We start from the raw sequence: 21,687 nt of genomic DNA on the forward strand, positions 1-21,687 counted from the left end.
ATTTATCTTTGTCTGATTTTGTTCTTCTCAAGCCAAGTCGTCAAACCTATACATTATACCTACGCAATGTCTCCCCCTGCCCGAATGGACGCTTTGGTTGTCAAGACCTCCAACGACACTCCGAGACTGGTCAAAGAGTCACTTCCTACGCCCAAGCCTGGAGACTACCAGGTTCTAGTCAAGGTATCTCATGTAGCCCAAAACCCGACCGATGGTACAGCGTGCCCTTCCTATATGCCCTGTGGTCAATTGACTTAGTCTCGCGTAGTCCAGTCCTTTGACGGCAATGCTTTCGGCGACGGTGCTGTTCTCGGATGCGACTTTGTTGGCGTGGTTGAGGAAACAGGGACCAACGTGACCGGTATCGCCAAAGGGACCGTCGTTGCTGGTCTGATCTGGGGAGGTGTGTATTCTTGCAGTTCCCCGTGGGCCCAAGACTGACCCGAGTTAGGCGAAACTAAGGGGCTTGGAGGTTACAGCGAGTATACTCTTGCAGACTCGCGGATTTGCTTCCCGGTTCCTCCAGGTCTGGCCCCAGCAGAGGCTGCCACACTGCCTCTTGCATCGACCACAGCCTTGCTCAGTTTGTTCTCTGAGGACTGTCTAGCCATCGATGCCAGTGCCGCCGAAAATACCGCGGTTCTCATTTGGGGTGGTAGCTGTGAGTTCTCTTTTGTGCTCATTATTCCAGCCAGCATCCAGATGGTGCTTGACGCTTCCACCAGCAGCTAATACCACCTCCAGCAAGTGTCGGCCTCTACGCCATCCAAATCGCTAGGCTGTATGGGTTAGAAGTCATCACGACTTGCAGCCCGAAACATCACGGTCTCGTCAAGTCTTATGGAGCGAAACATGTCTTTGACTACCGGGATCCGCAAGTAGTCGACAAGATTCGAGGGGTAGCCCCTCAGCTCCGCTATGTGTTTGATACCATTGGGAATGAGACTTCTTCCGGAACGGCTTCTCGAGCCATCAGTCACCCCAATGGTGTCCTGTGCACAGTCCGCCCTGGCAAGGCAAACACACAAGATGTGTCCAAGGACATCAAGGTAACAGATGTTCTCGTCTGGACAGCCTTCCTGAAGGAACACCGTTACGGAACCTTTTACTGGCCCGTGAGTCGTCTTGTGCCCAGCTTGCAGAACTTGAAAGACTAATAACTTTGATAGCCCAATGAGGCAGATCATAACTTGGCTTCTGAGTGGTTTCAGAAGTTACCGGATCTCCTGTCATCGGGCGAGATCAAGCCCAACACACCCAAGATTTGTGGAAAGGGCCTAAACGGTGTGTCGGAGGGCTTTCAGGAGTATCGTGATGGCAGCATCTCCAACTACAAGATTGTCTACAAACTCTAGGCTGGCCACCATCAAATAGAGCATGGTCTTGAATGAGGCATGGGCCGGCTGGGGGGCGACACAAACACTAGATGCCTTTGGGTTGGTCCTTGGCTCGACTTATAGGACAGTTCAGAGAATACAATACCATGACGTGTCAGCAAAGCCCAGTCTACCTTGATTAATTCTCCAAACCCCAGAGGATCCTCAACTCTCTTGCCCGATCCGACGTCTTCCACCCCGTCTCCCTCTCAATCTTTGCAAGATGCTTCAGGAGTGCCATCTTTTCCGCGGGAAACTCGGAAAGCTCCGCCATCCCATCTCCATCATCTGTTGACTCATCTGCGGATGGGGAGCTGGCTTCAACAGGAGCATGCATGCGGCCACTTTGATGCTGGGCAGAACAAGGGGCTTTGCTGCGGGGGCCAAACACCCTCCCAGCAATATACAATGGTTGAAGATGGTTCACCCAGTTGGCGCTTAGTTCTGTCAGTGACTTGAAATAAATGAGGAACTGTGCGGGATCAAGACTTACTGTGATGGATTGCTTATGGAGATGCCTCCAAGTTCACGAGCATGCCATACAGGATCGCGCTAGAGATGGTTAACCCTTCATTCGCATTCACCTGGACCTATTTCGTATCTTACCACCCGTTTCTCATCGACTGAAGAAGTGGCCGGGACCAATCCGCTCTGCAGCAGGAGGATTGAGCCAGTATGGTAGAAGGTATTCCCACATACTACCTCCAATCAGCCTTGAAACTCACACAGTGAATGACCTACTCGATGCAGATGATGCAAAGACAATGGTTGGAAAAGGATTCTTGTTTCCCGCATCCACTCTCATCAGCGGCTTAGCACTCTGTTGACGCCAGCGCCTCCACCGCTGAAGCTCTTCCCACGACGCCTGTGCCTTTTCCCTCAACTCGGCTGACGAAGAGTCACCGCTTGCGTTGAGGAGGTTGATGATTCTTGCAAATATGAGGATGGAAAAGTTACAGTAGTCATCCGTGTTGCCCCTGGCAGCAACTACCGCAAGTGAGTCCTCTTCAACCCACGAGTCGGTGGGGATGAGCGTTGTTTGGTTCAAGATGAATGCAGCCCACACGTCTGCTCAGTCAATTGTTAGCAGGTGTTTCCTGGATCCGCATCGTGAGTCCATGGGACAGCAGACCTATCCTTGCAAATGCCCAGAAACACGTCTTGACTATGCCCGCACTGTTACCGTTCCACTTCCGCATCCGCAATAAACCGGCACATCCCTTCAAGTAGATCGTGATGTCAGCCTTTGCACGATAAATAGACCGCCAAGCCAGTGTGTAGCCACTCACCTGAAGGTGACGCCGCCACTCGGCCACAGTTGATGCCATCATCTCGTAGACACAAAGCAAGGTGCACGTTGCCAAGATGGATGACCCATCAACAGCAGGATCATGGCTGAGAAGAAGACGAACAGTGTACTGATACAACTCGAGCGTGATTTGTCTAGGGCGTCCCCGCAAGCTGTCAAGCTGACGGGAAGCCAGAGACATGGCGGCAGCAACAAAGGGCGTAGACTCCATCATGCGATGAACGCTTCGCGCAGAAAAGTGCATGTCAGAGTCCGTCGTCTCACACCACGTGGCAGTCTCCCTTATGTAGTTGGAGATAAGGTCAGCCTTCATCCGCTGCGAGATGGGGAACCGAGGTTCAGGCTCGGGGGGAGCACCGCGGGAGAAAGCTTGTCCGAGGGAGAAGGGAGCAATGGGAGAGCCATGTAAGAAAAGATCGGATATGAAGGGCGTTCTGAAGATTTCTGAGGGAAGCTCCGGGGGCTGTGTGACATCGAAGGGGTGAATAGCTTCCGCCGGAGCGGCAGTGTCGTCGTTGAAGCTATCGTGCCCCGATTCCTCGACGTAAATATCACCTCCTCCATTGCCTGGATAGCCTAGGTAAGGCCGTGTGGCTTCTTGTATGAGGTCTGAGGCGCCTCGAAAGTGCTCGGAACCAGCATCTTGTTCCACATGGCAGTCAGAATCATTCTCGGGTGACTGAGCATCGTCTCTTCTATAAGACTGAACAATGTCATCCGTATCATCTATAATCTTGGAAAGGAAGGCATGTCAACAAGTAGTTCCTTTATAGCAGAGCGAGACTCACAACGAGCGTTGGGGAAGTGGGTTCAGCAGTTTCGGTCGCGTCGGTTCGAGCCTCTCGCCTTCGCCTGTCGACAGCCACGAGGGCAGCGACATGTTCCGAAGAGAGCTGGAGTGACCTGGACGGATGGAAAGACACCTTAAGGCCCCAAAAGCACTGATCCTGCCGTATGTGGCATTCCCGACAGGTGGGACGGCCCCCGTCACCTGCATGTCCTGATTGTCAGAACTTGTGGACGGGGAATACTGGCATGATTCTAACTCACATCTGCGCCTTCGTCTACGACAGGGAAGACTTGTTCTGCAAGTCAGCTATCCGTCATCCAGGCCCGAGCACAGCAATTGTACGCACCAGCCTGCTCGAGAACGGCAATGCTTCTTCCTCTTTCGCTCTCTAGAGACTACCTCTGGTGAGCTGATGGATCCATGGGTCTCGGCTTGGCCAGGCATTGGCAAGACAGTCAAGGTTCGCCAGGTTTGGTGACGAGTCGAAAGCTCGAGGAGCGGTTGGAATTTACAGTTTTTCCCTTCTGCTTATTCTCTGTTTAGGTCGCTCCACCTGAATTGACTTGCTTCGGGCAACTGCACGAGCGATCCCGTGCCAGAGATGGAATTTCGCTTGCGGGGAGAGGTCTGTGAGATGACGAGGTGATAATAGAGAACCTAGACAAGTCTAGACTGAGCGTCTCCTCTTGCCGTCCCCACTTGTCCAGCGCTTCCACATGCCCAACTGACTCGTGATATGTACCACCATTAAGTGACTCCCCAACGAAGATGTCCCTCACCCTCCACGGCATGACGGCATCCTTGGGCAAGTCAAGCCGAGCGATCCTCAAGTTGGTCATACTTCTTGCTGCTGCCTTTGGCTTTGTCAACAGGGTACTTCTTTTTCGTCACTTCGAGCTTCTCCAACACGATCTGCGCCGGGTCCACCCCAATCCGGTCGGCTAGGAGCAGGCAGTAGGTCAGGACATCGGCAAGCTCTTCGCGGACGCGCTTGGGGTCTGCCTTGGCGTTCCACTGGTAGCACTCGAGGAGTTCGGCCGCTTCGATGGAGACGCTTTTGGCGAGGTTCTCGGGCGTATGGAACTGTGCCCAGTCTCGCTCGGCGACAAAAGCCGCGAGTGCGTCGTGGACTTCCTTGTTAACCATGGTGAAAACAAGCGGTACGAGCCTGTGTCATTATACTTGTAAGCGCGCTGTTTTAGACGTCGTCTTTGCAGGCCATGGCTTTACAATTTAACCTAGGTTAGCCCCTGGCCGAGTTTGAAATAATGATCAAGGTCAAAAAGGAATTAGTATGCGGCAATGTGGTTCGGCTGCCATTCAAGAGTATATGGTTGCATCTCGATTTGCGAGAATGTTCTGTGGGACAGTCCTTTACGTGGCGTTCGGTTATTCGTAGCCTGCACGAGTCCTGGCTTGTACAGCCCCCATGTCCACTTTAACTTGTTCACGGAGCAGTCCCTTCCACCCCAGGCCCCTCGAGACAGAGGTTCACACAAGCGAGATATAGAGACCCTTTAAGGAGTGTCCGAGTATGGATAAGAGTGGCTGAGGCCTACGCAGGCACCTCTGGCCAAGCTCACCGCCTCAACCTAAGCTCTCTCTGGGTCCCCCAGTATCAACTCAGCCTAGAGCGGTTCTAGAAACGGAAATAGATTTTGCCGTGGCTGAGTTTTGTCTGCGAGTTTGGTGGTGTTGTGGCAGATGACAGACATAGTTGAGACATGACAGAGGTTTTTTTTTTTTTTTTCAAGTTGCTCGAGAACTCCAGAATGCCAAAGGGTTTAGAGTTGTCAAGACAGCAAGAGTCTTAAATGACGTTTCACATGTCTTTTATCTCATGGCCAGCTGTGTAAAAGTGAGAGCGCTTCTACTTGCAAGCGGCTGAACGCTCGGATCCATATTACGCCCCATGAGCGTTTCCGCTTGCCTCGTCTGCTTCAGCCATCGCCATGCCAAGCACGGCGGATATGAAACTTGGAAAATTTGGCCTGTCAATATGGAGAGGCGGAATTACCGGAGACGGCCTTGGCTGTGCTCTTCTTCGCCGGAAAGTGCAGACGCTGTAGGTCATGACAGCCAACTTTCCCCAGATCAATCGAGAGCATGGGCCTTCTTCTCCAGGGGGAAATCCTGGATTGCGTCCTCGCTATCAGACGGGACATTCAAGATGCACAAGGATTCTATAAAAGGACCATATCGCCAACGTAAAAGGGCTCGAGGCATACTGAAAGTGTAGACAACCTCATCTCTCCAACGGCAAAATCTCAACCTACAACATGGCCCCGTCGAAAGAGGTCATCATCATTGGCGCTGGCGTCTCGGGCCTAGGCATGGCCGTCCAGCTCAAGCGCTTCCTTGGACACGCCAACTTCACCATCTACGAAAAGTCGGACAACATTGGCGGCACCTGGTGGCACAACCGCTATCCTGCATGCGCCTGCGACATCCCCAGTCACTTCTACTCGTACAGCTTCGCCCTGAACCCCGACTGGACGACTACGTATCCTGGCCGCGATGAGCTCCACGAGTACTTCATGTCTGTTGCTGAAAAATTCGACATTCTGCCCCATTGTCGATTCAACGCCATGTGCGTGGATCTGGTCTGGGACGCTGCACGTTCGCTGTGGGTGTGCACGTTTGAGGACACGCAGACTGGTGAGCAATTCGTCAAGGAGGCGCCAGTTGTCGTGAGCGCGGTTGGAACCCTGGACCGCCCTTACATCCCCGAGCTTGAGGGCGCCGAGTCCTTCCAGGGCAAAATGTTTCACAGCGCTCGATGGGATGATTCCATCGAGGTCAAGAACAAGAACATTGTAGTCCTGGGGAACGGTGCCTCTGCAACCCAGTTCGTGCCAGAGCTCGTCAAGGACGTTGGTCCCAAGGGGAAAGTGACTCAACTGGTCAAGAGTGCTCACTGGTGGACAAAGAGAGTATGTATACTTGATCGGCTCACCACATGTCCAAACTAACACATTTTCTAGGGAAACCCAACCTACTCAAATACCTTCAAGCTCACCATGAAGTATGTCCCACTCGCGGCTCGCATGTACCGCATCCTCCTCGCCTGGGACCTTGAGAAAGTCTTCTACTCTTTCCTCATGACCAAAGACGGCGCCCGCATGAGACAAAAGATCCGTGACGCCACCAACTCGTTCATCGAGAATGATGCTCCGCCGCAGTATCGACAAGTCCTGAGGCCCGACTACGAGCCTGGCTGCAAGCGCAGGGTCAACACGGCAACCTACCTGGCCGCTCTGCACTCACCAAACATGCTCTTGGCCAAGGACCGGGTCACCAAGATCGGCCCGCGCCACGTCGAGACGGAGAGCGGTGCTGAGTACCAAGCAGATGCCATCATCTTTGCCACTGGCTTCACGACCCAGAAGTGGCTTCACCCAATCCGCGTCAAGGGCGAGAACGGTCAAGACCTCCACGAGGTTTGGGACGCCTCAGGCGGTGCTGAAGCCTACAAGGGTACAGTTGTCACGGGCTTCCCCAACTTCTTCATCCTCTACGGGCCGAACGCCGCCACGGGTCAACACTCGGTCATCTTCCACTCCGAGTGCCAGATCAACTACACCTGCCGCCTACTGCGGCATGTACTCACCGGCCGGCACCCTGCGGCCTCCATCATGGTCAAGCCCGAAGCCCAGCGTCGCGATCTAGCCTGGGTGCATAAGAAGCTCAAGAGCCTTGTCTTCAACAGTGGCTGCCAGAGCTGGTGGATGGATCCCAAGACGAAGAAGAACACCTTCATCTACCCAGACCCCATGTTCCTGTACTGGTTGCGCACGATATTCCCACGCTGGTCTGATTTTGAAGTCCGTAGGGTTGAAACCCCTGGGGGCTCGAGTTCCAAAGTTGTCTTGAGCACGCTGCTAGCTGTCGGGTTGGGCTCTGTTGCAGTGGGGTGCGCCAAGGATGTTGACAACTCTCTGAAGCTTGTCAAAGAACTTTTGCAAAGCGTTGGATCACTATTACGGTCTGGGTAGGACGTGGTGTAGTCATCATCGGTGCCATAGACGCAATGTAACTATCTATTCTTAAAAAGTATGCTATTATGGCATTTTATCTACTGGCCCCTGACTTTGGACATAAACTAAGATGCTTGACGAAACAGCTCCATACGCAGTTCCCAAGTGATGCCACTACCTCTTATTCTTGTTTTTCATTGACGTCTCTGCTGTACACACAATCAAAGAACACACTAATAAACACATGGCAGCATCAAAGTCCAATGCTACAAAACACCGCAACTACCTCCATTACCTCTTATGTCACTTTCATTTTCGACTCATCCATGTCCAAGTACCATTCAATCATTCTTTCCCAGCTCCCAAAAGTTGATGCATGTGCGATGAGCAGTTGGAGGTCTTGCTGGAGCTAAATTTATGAACCCTCACTTCTAATAAAAATGGTGTCGAATGGGTATATTGCCTGCACTGAAAAGAAAGGCTCCTAAAATCTCATGCCACTGGTTCATTCTTGTAACTACCTAACCCCTATGATGCCCTCATTGGTCTTACGGGTACAACAGCGCCTCGTGTGTGGAGTATCTTACACAGGCTTGCTCAACCAAGGATTCTGCCATAATGATGCTTCACTTGAACAGCGTGAGATGTCTGGGCTCCGATGCTAAACCTTTGCCTTCTCCACCGTCTCAATCTCCCCAGCGTCCTTGGACTCGTTTCCCACCTCAGCATCCAGGGCGGTACCGGTTCGAGCATCAGCCTTAATCTTCCTGGCCACCTTTACAGGGTCACCGCCAGTCGAAAAGATCTGATCAATGTCTTCAAGTCTCAAGTTGCTTGTCTCGGCTAGTCCCAAAAGTCAGCAAACTCTCGCAGTCATGGAATGTCGAGACATACGGAAGAGGAAGTAAATCATGGGGATAAAGGCATAGTTCGTCGCCATGAATATCAGGTAGGCCTTCCACTGCAGTCTTCGCACTATCACGGGTGTGATGAGGACTACTGTAAAATTCCAAAGCCAGTTACTGCTTATGCCGATGGCTGAGCCTTTGGTTCGAGCCTCAAGGGGGAGAAGCTCAGGGACGTAGACCCAGGGGACACAGTTGACACTAGATAATTAGCCACTTTGACCAAGTCCTGTACTGCAGAAGAAGGAACTTACGACATGCCAAAGATGAGCTGATAAAGAAAGAAGAATGCCACCGACGCAGACGCAAAGGATAGACCTCGATCCGTCTTACCCCCATCCGACTGAGATAACAAAGCAGAGATGAAAAGCATGCAGGTTCCGAGGCCAAAGCAGCCCCACAGCATTGTCTTTCGCCGTCCCATGCGGTCTAGAGCCAGAGAAGGTAAGATGCTGCCAAACATAAACATCATGTTAATGCAGCCACCGATGATCTGGCTCCTCTGAACCGTCATGCCCACGTTCTCTTCCAAGACAGTTGGGATGTAATATACGACCATGTTGATGCCACTGATTTGATTTACAAGCTGGATTAACCAGGCGAGGAAGACGCGGTAGCCCGTTCGGTTCTTATCCCGCTTGAAGATGGTGCCTCCGGTCTCAGCCTCGATGGCTTGGAGGATGGCTGCCCGCTCAGACTGGATGAACTCGTCGGTGGGCTGCATGTCGTAGACGGCGCAAAGTGTTTCGATGGCTTCGGCTTCGCGGCCATGGTTGAAGAGCCAGCGCGGAGATTCTGGTAGGGCGAAGACCAAGATGATGACGAGAATTGCAAAGAGAGCTTGCAGGGCAATGGGCAGGCGCCAGGCGATTGGGCCGCCCACGAAACTCATGCCAAAGTTGAACCAGTATGCAAAAACGATGCCGACCTGGGGAGGTATTAGTATGGGCCTGAGGCAAAGGGTTTGACAAGGTATCATGACGTACACCAACAAACAGGACCTCGGCGCTCACGAGACGGCCACGAGATGTGGGTGTACAGAGTTCGGACTGGTACCTATAGTTCAATGTCAGATCAAGGTGGTAGAGGACAAATATTGGCGTCCTCTTACATGGGAACGGTCGCAGTCTTCAGCCCAGTACCAACTCCAGTGATGATTCTGCCAATAACGAGATGTGCCACATGGAATGAAGTGGTCTGCAGCGTAGTGCCAATCACAACAAAGGTCATGGCTATCCAGATGGCACGACGTCTGCCAGTCTTTTCACCCACGACGAAAGCAACTATAAGGACGTCAGTCACGAACCTGGGCTCCTCGCTACGACCATGACTCACCAACACAACCAACCATACATCCCAGGTTATAGCAGGCGACAATGATGCCAGTCTGCGAGTCACTGGGTCTGTTGAAGAGCTCAAGCCAGTCCTCGTTCTGCAAGATGGGCCCAAAGACGCCTTGCTCGTAGCCAAAGAGGATGAAGGCGGCGAGACAGCAGACGGTGATGCCGAATTGGAGGCTTTTGCCCCTGCCGAGCCAAGAGCGCATGGTGAAGGAAAGAGTAGAGGTGGATTGGTCGATGATTTAATATGGAGATGCGTGCCAGAGATGAGTGATGCTTTCTTTTGCGATCAAGGGCCATTCATGACGAGGTTATATACAAATGGCTCCGTGGCCCTGAGTCGTGCCGAACGGTAGCATTAACCCTCGCCGTCCCCGTGGGGTCTCCATGTGGCTGCGAGCTAATCTACCCCAGAATCGAGCTTGTCCCAGGTCTCGCGTATGCAGATGCCGGACACGGGTGAATCGTGCCAAGATCTTGCTAGACCAGCGCTAGGACGCCTCGTGAGCGCTTCGGGTTGCCAGTGTCTTGTGCCAAGGCCATTCTCAAAATTGCAGTAACAAGATGACTCTGGGCGTTTATGCTTGCAGTAAAATCTCACGATAAAGTGTGGTCGGTTATGCGTAGGCTAAAAAGAGAAGTGAGAGCCTCTTCTGGCTTTAAACGACCCGGATGAATTTCTCGTAGCCTTACTAGCCAAAATTTCTCACATCACACGCCGTGATCCTCCACTTCGAGCGTCGTATTCGACCCAAGATCAATAATAGGAAGATGCACATCAGCACCAGAGATAGGTTAGTCATAATCAGCTTCACTGGCTAGCCATTGGCAGCTTCCCTAGTAGGTCAACTTTTTACGGTGGGCAGTGTTGTAGTCAATCACGTTGAAGAATGAAATGCACAGACCCAGATGTCAGTGTATTTGCTACGTGAGCAACGTCGAATTATCCTTGCCGAGAATTCCATTCCCGATCAAATCGCGTCAGAGAACGCTGTGCCGTGGGCACGCAATCAAGTGCCTTGATAGATATGCGGCTCGGCAGACTCAACATGTACAGCACCGTCTGCGCAAGGTCTTCAGCAGCAAGCGGCTCGTATCCCTCAAAGAACTCATCCATGGCACCTTGGTCATACTTGACCCTCTGGAGATGAAAGTGCGTGTCCACGCAGCCAGGCCGTAATGTCAAGACACGTATATCAGAGCCTGCCGTTTCCATGCGAAGGCTATTAGTAAAGCCCTCGAGGAAGGCTTTCGAGGCATGATAAACTGCCTCGCCGTTAAACGGCGGACACTCTAGTCCGGTTACAGAAGACACATTAAGAATGGTCCCCTTCTTTCTCGGCCACATGGAAAGGTTTAGCACTGCGTGCGTGGTAAACATCACGCCATTGATGTTTGTGCCTGACATCTGGGCAACTTGATCAATGGGGAGTTCCCAAAACCTAGCAGGAGCGCCGAGGGCGAGGCCAGCCTTCCATGTCTTTAGCATTGGACTTATCAAGCGCGTTTCCCAAGGGATAGACGGTACTGACATTGTTGATAAGAATATCAATCTGACCAAGGTCAGAGATAGCTGCCTTGACAGCATTCTCGACCTGGTTTTGATCTTGGATGTCGACTGGGTAGACGGCAACCTTGACATCGGGAAATTTGGCAGTGATTTCGTTTCGCACGTTCTCAAGTTTATCCTTGGCGCGACAGATGTTATTGAGCGTGTGCAAACAAAATGTCAACGAGTCATGTTTCCGCTCACCTTGCTGCGGGATACCAGAGCAATGTTGACGCCATGCTCAGCCAGAAGCTTGGCTGTAGCTTCACCAATGCCCATGGAAGCTCCAGTCTAGTCGGACGATTAGCACACGGTCGCGGCGGCGAAGTGACGACGAACGATAAAGGCAGTCTGTCCTCTCAAAGAATCCATCATAGTCGAAATGTCTGTCAAAGGAGCAACATACTTGATTGGAAAATGAATCAAGTCAATATCAAAAATGAGGGTTTTGAATACGAGCAGGTCGAGCATTTGTCATCCTTACCCACAGGGTCGTCGCCTGCAAGGACCGCGCCGTGATGACGTCGACGGTGACTCCCGGCCGGCGCTTACACCTCCCTCGTTGTGCCAAAAAGGCCAGAAAGCGCAACCTGCAATCGGAAGCGCCATCCGGTAGACTAATGATAAGACGTTCTGGAAACTCATCACGTATATCTACTGCAGCGACTTTCAGGTCTAACTCTAAAGCTACTTGACACTATTCTCGATAGCCCAAACACATGAAATGGGGGTAGTTCAGTGAAATGGCCTATCTTGATCTAAGTACTATGACTGCATCTTCTTGATAGACCTCTTGACCGAGTCGGAAGAGAAAAACGTTCTCATGTCTTGAACAAAAAGGTCGGGGCACTCGAGGGACGAGAAATGGCCCCCAGTTCCATACTCCCTCCAATACTGGATATTGGCAGCCTGCTGTGCCCAATCCTTTGGGCACTACTATCAGTTAGCCACGAGTCCGAGGCACGCAGTTTGAGTTTACTCACATGGAGCTGCTCTTTGGCATACATGCTCACGCCGGTAGGGCAACCGACGTACGTCTCAAAAGTCCTCTCAGCCTCTCGTCCTGGCCCAAAGGCTTCGCGGTAGAATCGCAGACCCGGAGTTGCCCCTTGGATCCAGTGCATCACCACAAGCGTAGTGATGGTCTCGGGGTCGAAAGCTTCAGAAACGTGGCCCCAGTCGTGAAACTTTTCGACGAACCAGGCCAGCAAACCAACGGGTGAATCACCCAGAGCAAAGCCAAGCGTCTGAGGTCTTGTTCTCTGCTGCTCCAGATATCCACTCTGATCCAGCTCAAAGTTTTTCCTGACACGTAACGCCTCGTGTTCAAAGTCAGAGTATAGGACTCCGGACAGACACCATCGGAGATAGGCCAGTGGAGCTGACCACAGGGTTGGGGGCGGTACAGGGAACATGTTGAGATGCTGAGCACACACAACCTCTGGGAACTGGATCGCCACAGATCTCGTGATGAAGGATCCAAAGTCGCCCCCCTGCGTAACAAACCATTTATACCCAAGCACATCCGTCATCAAAATCTTGAAGGCCCGAGCTGTAATCTCGGGACCAACCCCCGACTTGGCTGGGGCTGGTGAGAAGCCAAACCCGGGGATCGATGGTGCAACGACGTGGAAGGACGGATCGGTTGGCTTTTCCGGAGTGCTGAGGCGGCCGACGACTTTGGAAGCTTCCATGAAAGACCCTGGCCAACCATGGGAGAATAGCAGCGGAATAGCACTCGAGGTTGTCGACTTTGCATGCGTAAAGTGCAGAACCAAGGGCCCATATCCTGGCACTTGGATCTTGACTAGATAGTGATTGAACACGTTGTTAATATATCCCTGGTAACGAGGAAAAAGTCAGCTAATTCATTCAAGAATCACCGTCGTTCAACACCCACCTCCTGCTTCTCCCAGCTATACTCGTCTCTCCAGTACCGAGCGAGCCGCTGCACTTGGGCGACCTTGGCACCCTGAGACCAGTCATTGGGTCCAAAGTCACTCTGTTCGGATGGATAGCGAGCCAAATCAAGTTTCTGTCGAGTCGTCTCAACAAGATCCTTGTCAAAACGCACCGAGAAGGGGACGGGCTGGTCGAGCTTCAGCTCTTGCTCCGATGGCAGACACAGTCGAGACATGATGGAGGTTTATGTTTCAGTTGTTCAGAGCGCCAGAATGCAGAACACCAATTTTCACTGGGAGAGACAGCTAGATCCTTAAATGGCGTTTGGGCAGGTGTACAGACTTGCCCTTTGCCTCGAGGCTGGTGGGGTGTAAAGTGGGAGCGCTTCTGCTGGCAAGTAACCAACTAAACACTCGGATCCACATTACCTATGCACACTACCAGCGTTTCCACTTGCCTCGTTTGCATTAGCCATCGGGGCAGACATACAACTTGCCAAACTTGGCCTGCTAATCAAGGGGTCCAAGTTTAGTAGATTGCTAGCTAGGTACTGTAGGGATCGAACCGGCTGGCCAGGGAGATGGGCCAGCAGTCATATCCCGGGGGGCCTTCCAGCGCTTGTGGCAGGCCGCCGCGTGCGTGCGTGTCTATGCCCAGAATCGCAAATTGCGTGGGCCAATCATCCGCAAAACAGCATCTCAGGGATATCCACGTCATCTTTGGTGGTATTGAAAGCAGCGACCTGTTCAAATTGTCGCCGTTCAAGGCATTGACAGATGATGAAGCAGCTTCGGTAGAGGAGATTGTCAAGGGGCTCCTCGCTGATCTCGAAAACGGCACCAGCAGTATGATCGTGATCGGCGATACGCAGCTCCGCTGGAACAGCACATCCGCCGACTGGATCTCGTTCAGAAATGGGCTCGAGGAGGTGGGATCGATTCACACGGTGCAAGGCTACGACCTGAACTACGTTGGTGTCATTATAGGTTTGGACCTGCGGCTCGACCCCGCGCGGCGACGCCTCTTCATCGATCGCGACTCATACTTTGACAAGAAGGGCAAGGAGAACAACCCGGCCCTCGGAAAGACCTACTCGGACGACGACCTGTTGCGGTTCATCACCCAGATCTACGCTGTGCTCATGACGCGTGGCATCCGGGGGACGTATGTGTACGCGTGCGATCTTGGGTTGCGGGAGTATCTTAAGGGTCTCATTCCATTCCATTCGTGATACTCTGCACTAGCTTAAAGGTCTCTCCCCAAGTAGTAATGATAACTGAGTTGAGACAGAGAGCCTGCATGTTCAGAGCCTTGTCTACCTCTTCTTTATAAACAAGTCTCACATGATAATGGGTGACATCTGTCGTCTGAATGAAGTAAAGTTGCCCAGGCCAAAAGTGACTTCCCTGACGCCCGGCTTGGGATAGAACGGGGCTGGGTTATCTACTCACCGCTGGATACAGAAGCAATAACCTAACCGACAGCGCTATTCGCGAGCCTGATTCTGAAACTGGCTGCTGCTATTGGGTCACGCGGTTCTCTTATACAGCAGAGAGTAAAATCAGGCTGCGTTGCGAAGGCAAAATTGTTTGCCAAGGCCGCCTCTCCAATCAAATTGGCCAACCCTTACAGCCGAAAGACTCAGCTGAATTAAACCTACCCTCCTTAGCACGCGATTTTGACGCCACGGCGTTGCTGTCAGGCATAAACGAGCTTGGCAGGGAGAAGAGGGAAGCTCTAAAAGCCCAGCTTTGCCGGAGTCCGCGCCCACTTCTCCTAAAAACGACAATTCTCAGGTTCTCACCACCATGGATCGCTGGTGCAGGATTGTTCCCTTCATGGTTCTGGCCTTTCAGGCCTTGATATTAACGACGACAGCACAAGCGATTGACAGTGAAGAGTTTGCTTATGCCGAAGATAGCTCCACCTGTACGACACACCTCCTCTCTGGAACATTTCAACCTCGTTGACACAAGCATATTAGATCGCACACTGCGTTGTCCTATCTCTTCGAGTTACAGCTCATCCACCACGTACATTGATGATCTGAAAACGTATGGGTTCTGCTACATCGGCGGAGAGGGATATCATCAAGTCGACACATCATGCCGTGGAAGCACGGTCTACTACACCGGGTGGTCATCAGGTGCTTCTAACCCATCCGGATCTTATATTTGGTACTGCCTCAAATATCTACCCTTGAACGTCGAAAACTTGGTGTCTGACAGCATTCCCAGTCCCACTGGCTCTTGCGTCACAGCGACCATCTATACGTCCTCCAGAACAGGGTTTATATCATCGCGCGCGAATCACATTTACTGCGATACCAGAGAGCCCATGTCTAGATATTTTATGGAGCACCCATCGGACTGTAGGTGCACGGCGTCAATGGCGTGGCGTTCTCTAGCATTGGACTTTTTTGCTGATCTCCTTGCAGGGACGACGGCGGGTATCAACAGCGCCGATGAACCGGAAACAGTCACAGTTACCGGTTCCCGACGAACGCTTGCCGGACTCCCCTCTTCGACCTCAACAGATGACAGCGATTCAGAAAGCCGAACCGATGACACGAGGCCAAGTGAACCGGGAAAGGGTGGGCCTAGCCCAGGCGTTATTGCCGGCGCGGTGATTGGAGCCCTCGCCGGCGTTGCTCTGATTGCCGGCGCCCTAATACTCGGTTTCCGTATAGGAAGACAGCATCCTGCTCTGGATAACCAAGAGTCGGGGTCGAAGAAGACCTTCAGGGACACCATAAGTTCCCTTCCACGACCAACTATCGCATGGAGTCGCCCCAACGCCAAAGGGACCCCCGAAAGGGACCTGCAGAATGATGTTTCCGTCCTCCAGGTGAATTTCTCAGATGATACCACTACGAAGAGGGCATCCGAGCTGCCGAGCCCCGCACCTCAGAGTCCAGTGAATCAAGTACAAAGCATTCCACCCCCAATCAGCCCCCAGCCTTACTCTACAGCTGCGGTTGAGAGTCACAGGGTTGAACTCCCAACTGGGCTCGAGTCTCAAGGTTGGGCTAGGTCGGACGCACATCCATTGCCGTATGAGGTTGACGCGCAGCCGCAGACGCATGAAGTTGACGGAACGCCGAACAATAGGACATCGTCACCATAAATAGGAACAAGGTGGTGATAATAGACCAGTCTAGGTAGTGAGGATATAATTACTGCGACAGGCATAGATTTGGAGAATTGATAACTGTGTCTTTTGCTGTTGTGGCTAATGGCTTCTTGTCATCGTTGCGAATAATAATAATAACAATAATAGATTTGGAAACTTGACTTCAAAGGCGGCATATATACAACAAGAGCAGTTTATATTAACATCTATAGGAATTGTTATTTGATGCTATGAAGTCTTAATCTTGTGTTCTTTGTTGTAGCTGAAGCCCGGTTCTTGATGGGATAACTGAGCCATAGATAGTTAACTTTACAACTATTGACGAGACTCGAAGGCGAGCCCCGTCTGTTAATTAAAAGATTTTAAGATCTGACTAGATATGTCTTCGAGTTTTCTACTATAAATTTCCACCTCGAGAGACCTGGTGGGAGTAGTCCACTGAGAAGTCACCCATTCGCAGACTCGGACATCCCGCCACGATCGGTTGGACTTGATTTAAGAATGACCTTCCGTGTATTGATTCGCTTACACTCTATATCTCGCGTCATCTTTTACATTTAATCTATCCAAGTCACCGGCAAGAGGTTCAATTCCGATTAGATCAGATCACCACAATCCACCAACGTGATCCCCTCATAGCTCATCTGGTACGTGGCCCACTGTTGTCCTCAGCACGCCCGGTTCATTTTGATCGGATATCCCACAGGTTCTCTACTCGGGCTTGCGACGACGCCATTTAATAATCGCAGGATTCATCGGTCGGGAGAACATTGACTGTGGACTACTATTAGCGCACAGAGTACATGAGAAGATACATCAGAACTCACCGAATAATCTGTTGCCGGAATCGACGCCTTGGGGTCAACTTGTTCGATGTGAAGCAGTCTCACAAAGGTGGCGACAATAGCACCGAGTTGCGCATACGCATAGTGCTCGCCAACGCATCGATGTCTTCCAGCGCCAAAGGGTAGATACGGGCTGCTCACTGCTTTGCTCATCATGCCAAACCCGTAATCAACCTTTTGCGAATCATCCACCGGCTTCTCGAGGGGGTCAACCTTGTCCCAGCGATGCGGATCCCACTCCAGGGGTCGAGGGAAGAAGTCTGCAGATCGTGCAAGAGTGCCAGGGGATGCGAGCAAGGTGTGCGATGGAGGAACAACCCACTCGGTGCCCGGTACAGGCATGGGGGATTTGACTTCGCGCATGATTGAGTGGATGGGGCTGTGTAGACGTAAAGTCTCCTTGATGACTTGACCGTTGAGCGTCAGCTTCTGCACGTTTTCCCAAGTCAGCGGAGCTGGTGGTGAGCCAAGAACCTCAAGCTGCTCTTGGTACATTTCCTCGACCAGATGCGGCTTATGGGCGAGGTTGAGGAAGAGCCATGCTCCGCTGGCTGCTGTATTGTGCTGACCACCCATGAGAATAGCGATCAACAGCCGGGCGACATGTATGTCCGGGAGAACCGTGCCATCCTTGTACTGTGCATCCATAAGGGTCCAGATCATGTCGGTTTCATCACCCTGGTTCCCTTGTTCGCGACGCTGTCGAATAATGTTGGCAAACAATCCCTCCATGACATTACGGGCGTGGTCGCGACGTCGATTCTGCGGCAAAGGAAGCCACGGCATGACGAAATTGATGGGTTGAAATCCATCGTCGAGGTGGCGGTAGAGAAGAGCAAATGTGCTGTCAAACATGGAGCGGACCTCGTTGCCCAGCAATGACCCAGAAGCGGTGTAGATGGTGATTTCAGCCATGACCTCGGTGATGTTGACTTGTCCAGTTTCTCCTTTGAAGTAGGGCGAGGTGTTGACATAGTCTTCAACTTCCTTGACAAACTTGGGGATATAAGCACGTAAAGCTTCCGTAGTCAGGCCAAGTTTCAGAAGCTAACAGGTGGTCAGACGAGGACAAGAAATGGGTTGGGTGAACATACTCTTTTTTGATCCATGAACCTCGCATTGGAACAATCGTATACCACTTCCTTGCCGAAAACAGGCGTCGTGAGCTTTCCATATACCTCCTCGGCGTTCAAATCAGCATGCTTGCCATTGAGGATAAACTCATTCCCTTTCTGACCAAGAAAGACGGTAGTCGGCTTCCCGAGCAGGATGAAGGTAAAGCAATCCCCATACTTGGCCTTGCAGTCAAAGAAGAACTTGTACGGATCGATTCCATACTGAACACTGCTGCCAATGAACGGAAATATGTGAAAGACGACGGGCGGTCGGTTCCGGTCGGGGAAGTACAGCTGCCCAATCACATTGCGGGCAATGGCGATGACAATGACGAGGCTGATGGTAAGAGGGATCGAAATGGAGAGCGGCAGAGCTCGAAAGCTGCCATATAGAGACTCCATTGGAGTGTGCGTCGCAGCTTTTTGCCCTTCTGAGAGCACACCAAGAACAATTTTTACAAGTGGTCAGACTGTCAGCATCATCCGTTCGGTTTATCTAACATCGCTATCGCTGGATGAGTAAGCTAGCGAACCAGGGCGGTGAATGGACTGGGGTTCGCCTCTAATTGCAATTGAAGCTGCGATAACCAGCTCCCGAATGTGCCTGCTCTCTCCTAGGGCTTCTCATCCCGCCAGTCACCATTCTTATTACCCCAATTCATGTAGGCCTATGGGGACAACTTGATGGATCATGCGACTGAAAATCCTTATACGCCAAAACGAAGGGGAGACACAGAGGAAACAGTGAGCAAAAATGCTGAGAATTGGATTCGAACAAGAATACGACAACATCAGGCTGGCTGTACGTGGACCCACAAAGTACTGTATACGGTTAGCCCGTGTCACGCCTCAATCACAAGTAAGAGGGGCAGACTTGCGCGACAACAGCAGAAGAATTAAATCATTGATTGAAAGTGAAGATTGCAAAAAAGAGACCCAAGTCTAGGAGTCGAACCTAGCTCCCTGACCCCCTTATTAAAGGGCACAGTTTTATGCTTTTTGAACTGCGCGCCAAACAGGATATTTCCGCTACACCAACTCGGGCAGTGGCTTTATCCACAAGCCACCCTTTATAGTTAGCGCTTCGCGCTTCATTGCACAATGGACTAGATTCACACACTTTTGCACCCGTCTGGGAAGATCAGAACAAGGCAATCGGCCAATATCAGTGCCTGTTTTTCCAAAATGTTGCAGCGTTAAATAGTAGAGAGCGCCTTGGGTTTGTCGAGGGAAACAAAGGCTTTCAGGGAGATCCAATTTCTATAACCCCACGCTAAGCTGGCCAGATCACGAAGCCAATCGTTCACAACCGTGGTTCAACTAGCAACCAGAATAGGTTGAGAGAAGGTTGCAACTTTCTACGAGAATCACACCAGAAATCATGCAATTAAAAGTCAATTTGGGTTTATGCCTAGATCAGTTTCACCCCGTTCACTCCCTCCTCTCAACCACTCTGGTCGATAACGCCCTTCTCCTTGTCCTCCGTCCGCCGGCGAGAGTTAGTTATGATGCTCTCTGTCTGTTCCCCCAGAATAACATCGAATTTCTATCACAAAGAGTCAGGATTACAATATTTAATTTACATGAGCATGATGTACTTACCGGTCCCTCGAAGCGATGCCCGTAGAACAGCCAGTAGAGGGCAATGAGGACCACCAAGATGCCAATAACGACACACACATAGTCTAGGGTGTGTTAGCACAGCATACACGAGCACTCCATCGGCACCACTTACTCATTGTGTTTCCCGAAACCGGAATTGCTGTCGGAAAGCAAAAGAACTAGTTGGGGTCAGAAAAATACTGGAACAAAGTCGAGTCGGACTTACAACGGAGGTGACGACGACGAAAATACAAGCAAGCCAGTTAACTGCGTATCCCCATCTTCCTAGCTTGAAAGGTGTGTCTGCATTCTGATGCGCCTTTAGGATTCCTCGGCCCCGGATAAGCAGGGTGATGACAGGGAACGCATAAGAAACGTTGAGCAAGATCGTGCACGAAGAGATGTAAGCTCCAAAGGCCACACTAGGGCCCAAGTACAAAAGACCAAACGCAACGTTAAAAAGGTAGCAGAGCATGATTGCTCGAATCGGAACATTCAGGCCAGGCTGGATGTGGGCAAAGTAATCAGGAAAGATGATGCCCTTGTCACGAGCCATGGCAAAGAGGAGTCGGCTTGCGCTCGTCGTGCTTGCGTTTGTGCCGTTGATAAAGCAAACGGCTAGCATGAGGGTCAAGATAGTTGTGGCTGCTCGGTTCTTTGTTGCCAAGAGAATCATCTCGACGATGGGCATGCCAGTAGCTGATGCAGAGATTGCGGCAATATCAGGGAGACAGAAGAGCATGATGAGGATAAAGGCGCCGCCACTGTTGCACCGGTTAGCAAGGATTTATAGTGGAGAGGTGTTTGGAAGACTCACGTAACTCCACCAACTGCAATGGCGTATACCATTGCTCGGGGTGCATCTCTAGCAGGGTTTGGCATCTCCTCAGCCATGTGCAGCACGACATCAAAGCCAATAAGTGACAGCGCCGACTGAAGCAGGCCAAGGATCCATGCCATGCCATCAGACCATCCAGTCTGGTTATCAAAGTTTGTAAACACAAAGGACGCATCGCTCTTCTTGGACATGGCGAGGAGGACGATGCCGATGATGATGACGCCCAAGACGGACCAGAAGACTGCACAAGTCAGATGGGAATTGCCAACATGTAATAAGAGACTTACGTGCTGCATCATTCCATCGGCCGAGAATTCTGTTACCAAAAATGTTGGCGATGGTTGCAAAGGTGAGGATGGCCAGGAAGATTAGGTAGGTGCTCCATTGCGTCACGACAAACTTGTCGTTGGAGGCCACAACGGCAGCGGCACAGATGAACTGGGCTAGGTCCCAAGTCAGCATATATACGACACTGGGATAGAGTCCACGTACCAGCGAAGAAGCCCTGGACGGTAACGACGACAAGCCAGCCGCCAATATTGATCCAGCCTACCCAGAAGCTCTGCCGCATGTCAGCAACTTGATCAAGCAGGGATGTATATGTCCGTACCATGACCCGCCTCCATTTCTCAGTGCACAAGGCAAATACAAAGTGATATTGTCCACCAGCCGTTGGCCAGATGGCTGCCATTTCTCCAAGGCTCGCGGTGAGGGCAAAGTTGCAGAGGACGCAAAAGATGAAGCCGTAGACGAGGGATACGGCACCGCCCGAGGGGAGGACGAGACCGATGGATCCAGCGAGGGCAATCCAGGTGCTACACATCGGTCAGTCATCAAGCCTTTTGTTTGAGGAGGAGTACCTACTTGAGGATGGCAAAGGCCATGGCCACCATGGTGAGCCTCGACAGTCGAGGCTGCAGGTGGCCCTCATGGGGGTTCGATAGAGTCGATTCAGACATTTTTGATGGAAGTTGTCAGATGTGTCAAAGAGCTTTGGCACGGGAACA

General features: G+C 51.6%; 9 protein-coding genes and 1 pseudogene across 10 annotated transcripts, besides 1 other annotated feature; 3 read left to right on the forward strand and 7 right to left on the reverse strand.

Annotated features, from left to right (window-relative positions):
* Window positions 1-33: 33 nt before the first annotated feature.
* NCS57_00783800 (PKS-ER domain-containing protein) lies at window positions 34-1,355 on the forward strand (the record flags this gene model as incomplete). Its single annotated transcript, XM_053057675.1, has 5 exons — window positions 34-214; window positions 269-403; window positions 452-661; window positions 745-1,115; window positions 1,170-1,355. Exons 1-5 carry the CDS (start codon window positions 67-69, stop codon window positions 1,353-1,355), a joined length of 1,050 nt encoding a protein of 349 aa, XP_052913870.1. The 5' UTR covers window positions 34-66.
* A 160-nt stretch (window positions 1,356-1,515) lies between these two features.
* NCS57_00783900 (uncharacterized protein) lies at window positions 1,516-3,919 on the reverse strand (the record flags this gene model as incomplete). The annotated part of the gene is made up of 8 exons (XM_053057676.1): window positions 1,516-1,813; window positions 1,870-1,928; window positions 1,983-2,074; window positions 2,118-2,444; window positions 2,509-3,418; window positions 3,474-3,676; window positions 3,736-3,764; window positions 3,822-3,919. 8 exons carry the CDS (start codon window positions 3,917-3,919, stop codon window positions 1,516-1,518), a joined length of 2,016 nt encoding a protein of 671 aa, XP_052913871.1.
* Window positions 3,920-4,285: 366 nt separating this feature from the next.
* On the reverse strand, window positions 4,286-4,621 carry NCS57_00784000 (DCTP pyrophosphatase 1; the record flags this gene model as incomplete). Its single annotated transcript, XM_053057677.1, has 1 exon — window positions 4,286-4,621. One exon carries the CDS (start codon window positions 4,619-4,621, stop codon window positions 4,286-4,288), a length of 336 nt encoding a protein of 111 aa, XP_052913872.1.
* Window positions 4,622-5,754: 1,133 nt separating this feature from the next.
* Window positions 5,755-7,470, forward strand: NCS57_00784100 (uncharacterized protein; the record flags this gene model as incomplete). Its single annotated transcript, XM_053057678.1, has 2 exons — window positions 5,755-6,408; window positions 6,460-7,470. 2 exons carry the CDS (start codon window positions 5,755-5,757, stop codon window positions 7,468-7,470), a joined length of 1,665 nt encoding a protein of 554 aa, XP_052913873.1.
* Window positions 7,471-8,113: 643 nt separating this feature from the next.
* Window positions 8,114-9,903, reverse strand: NCS57_00784200 (MFS domain-containing protein; the record flags this gene model as incomplete). The annotated part of the gene is made up of 6 exons (XM_053057679.1): window positions 8,114-8,295; window positions 8,347-8,558; window positions 8,612-9,285; window positions 9,344-9,413; window positions 9,469-9,640; window positions 9,693-9,903. The coding sequence occupies 6 exons, from the start codon at window positions 9,901-9,903 to the stop codon at window positions 8,114-8,116; spliced, it is 1,521 nt and encodes a 506-aa protein (XP_052913874.1).
* A 737-nt stretch (window positions 9,904-10,640) lies between these two features.
* NCS57_00784300 (uncharacterized protein) lies at window positions 10,641-11,651 on the reverse strand (the record flags this gene model as incomplete). Its single annotated transcript, XM_053057680.1, has 4 exons — window positions 11,586-11,651; window positions 11,451-11,537; window positions 11,230-11,385; window positions 10,641-11,168 (listed from the first exon to the last, which is right to left on the reverse strand). Exons 1-4 carry the CDS (start codon window positions 11,619-11,621, stop codon window positions 10,641-10,643), a joined length of 807 nt encoding a protein of 268 aa, XP_052913875.1. The 5' UTR covers window positions 11,622-11,651.
* A 360-nt stretch (window positions 11,652-12,011) lies between these two features.
* Window positions 12,012-13,383, reverse strand: NCS57_00784400 (EHN domain-containing protein; the record flags this gene model as incomplete). Its single annotated transcript, XM_053057681.1, has 3 exons — window positions 12,012-12,179; window positions 12,230-13,087; window positions 13,147-13,383. 3 exons carry the CDS (start codon window positions 13,381-13,383, stop codon window positions 12,012-12,014), a joined length of 1,263 nt encoding a protein of 420 aa, XP_052913876.1.
* Window positions 13,384-14,956: 1,573 nt separating this feature from the next.
* On the forward strand, window positions 14,957-16,274 carry NCS57_00784500 (uncharacterized protein; the record flags this gene model as incomplete). Its single annotated transcript, XM_053057682.1, has 3 exons — window positions 14,957-15,077; window positions 15,133-15,294; window positions 15,586-16,274. 3 exons carry the CDS (start codon window positions 14,957-14,959, stop codon window positions 16,272-16,274), a joined length of 972 nt encoding a protein of 323 aa, XP_052913877.1.
* A 717-nt stretch (window positions 16,275-16,991) lies between these two features.
* NCS57_00784600 lies at window positions 16,992-18,678 on the reverse strand (annotated as a pseudogene). Its single transcript has 3 exons — window positions 18,220-18,678; window positions 17,108-18,172; window positions 16,992-17,054 (listed from the first exon to the last, which is right to left on the reverse strand).
* Window positions 16,992-18,678: a sequence feature.
* Window positions 18,679-19,684: 1,006 nt separating this feature from the next.
* Window positions 19,685-21,639, reverse strand: NCS57_00784700 (uncharacterized protein; the record flags this gene model as incomplete). The annotated part of the gene is made up of 9 exons (XM_053057683.1): window positions 19,685-19,786; window positions 19,843-19,925; window positions 19,976-20,021; window positions 20,069-20,606; window positions 20,660-20,921; window positions 20,968-21,123; window positions 21,173-21,242; window positions 21,291-21,495; window positions 21,545-21,639. 9 exons carry the CDS (start codon window positions 21,637-21,639, stop codon window positions 19,685-19,687), a joined length of 1,557 nt encoding a protein of 518 aa, XP_052913878.1.
* Window positions 21,640-21,687: the final 48 nt, after the last annotated feature.

The sequence above is a fragment of the Fusarium keratoplasticum genome, chromosome 5 (assembly GCF_025433545.1).
Source record: "Fusarium keratoplasticum isolate Fu6.1 chromosome 5, whole genome shotgun sequence".
NCBI classification, from domain to species: Eukaryota; Fungi; Ascomycota; class Sordariomycetes; order Hypocreales; family Nectriaceae; genus Fusarium; species Fusarium keratoplasticum.